Here is a 1,474-nt window from a genome sequence, read left to right on the forward strand (position 1 = left end):
GTGACCCCACTGATCCGCTCTTCTGCTGCCGTCTGATTGGCTGCCTGAACTGAGCCACAGCCAATAGGACGTTCCTCAGCTTGGCCCAGCGGAGACGTCCTCCCTGATTGGTGGACGGCCACTTGCTCTCCAGCACGGCCTGAGGACAGAGGACATGTGATCATAGTACTGTTTATATACCTGATGTATATTACTGTTGATTTTTCAATTCTCTGGATATCGACACACTCTTTTTTAATACAGTAAATAACTAAATGCAGGACTTTTACTTGTAACAGAGTATTTCAATACTGTGGTATTAGTACTTGTACTGAGGTAAAAGCAGTGAGACAGCTGATGTAATGACTGGATGTATGTGTTTATAGTGTGTAGTATCAGTAAACCTTGTTGTAGTATCCGTAGGTGATGGTGTTCGGGGTGATTCCAGCCTTCTTCATCTCCAGCAGGACTCGAACAGCGAGAACCGGCTGACCGTACTGACCACAGAGCTGCATCAGGATCCTGTAACACACCTGAGTACACACAAACACACACAGTGATGTTTAAGGGGGAGATAAACAATACACTATGTAGTACACAGTGTGTACCCAGTAGCCAGGAGAACCCCCTGACTTGGTCCACTCACCTCGTCCGGCAACACCACCTTTCTGTTCTCCGTGTGCTTCAGGACGTCGTAGGCCGTGTGCAGCGCTCGCACCTTAGCGGCCTCGGCCCTCACGAAGGTGGGCAGGTAGATGAACCAGAGGCCGTAACAGTGACCCAGCAGGCACTTGGACCACATGTCCGGCACCGCGGAGTACTTCTGAGCTCTCTTCTGGGCCAACTTGATCTCCTGGGAGGTCAAAGACAGAGAAGGCGGTGACGTCATAGATACTTTGTTTCCTGGATTCTGTTTACATTATGCAACAGGAAGTGGTGTTTCTGTTGACTAAGGGATTTTATTTATCTCAGGCTGGGATATGAAGTCATTAGAAACAACATTGATATTGATTCCACTGTCAGGCTATGAGCGTATGTGCTGGTTTTAATGGCTGTCAAACGATTTGTCCTTCACAGTCTGACAGTCTTTATTCTGGCAGCATGCATTACAGACTTTATTTTTTTCTTTGTCCTCTGTCCGCTGGGCCAAGCTGAGGAACGTCCTATTGCCTGTGGCTCAGTTCAGGCAGCCAATCAGACGGCAGCAGAAGAGCGGATCAGTGGGGTCACAAGGTCAGAAATATAAATATCATTATTCCTGTACTTGTACTTTATACTGTACTATGCCTCAGAGGTACATGTTGTACTTTTACTGTACTACATCTCAGAGGTACATATAGTGCTTTATTGTACATATATATATACATATATATACGTATATACATATATACATATATATATATATATATACACATATATATACATATACATATACACATATATATACGTATATACATATATATACGTATATACATATATACATATATATACGTAT

General features: G+C 43.8%; 1 protein-coding gene across 1 annotated transcript in view; it reads right to left on the reverse strand.

The window, feature by feature from the left end:
- LOC116379897 (DENN domain-containing protein 4B-like) overlaps positions 1-1,285 on the reverse strand; it is a gene marked incomplete at its 3' end in the record, with an annotated part of 1,729 nt that extends 444 nt beyond the window's left edge. Inside the window, exons 1-3 of the mRNA XM_031841856.1 lie at positions 626-1,285; positions 384-512; positions 6-139 (exon numbers count right to left, since the gene is read on the reverse strand). Coding sequence (XP_031697716.1) covers positions 6-139; positions 384-512; positions 626-868 — 506 coding nt within the window. The remainder of the gene's footprint in view (positions 1-5; positions 140-383; positions 513-625) is intronic.
- Positions 1,286-1,474: the final 189 nt, after the last annotated feature.

Source organism: Anarrhichthys ocellatus, unplaced genomic scaffold (genome assembly GCF_004355925.1).
Source record: "Anarrhichthys ocellatus isolate YVR2014 unplaced genomic scaffold, GSC_Weel_1.0 scaffold5479, whole genome shotgun sequence".
Classification (NCBI taxonomy): domain Eukaryota; kingdom Metazoa; phylum Chordata; class Actinopteri; order Perciformes; family Anarhichadidae; genus Anarrhichthys; species Anarrhichthys ocellatus.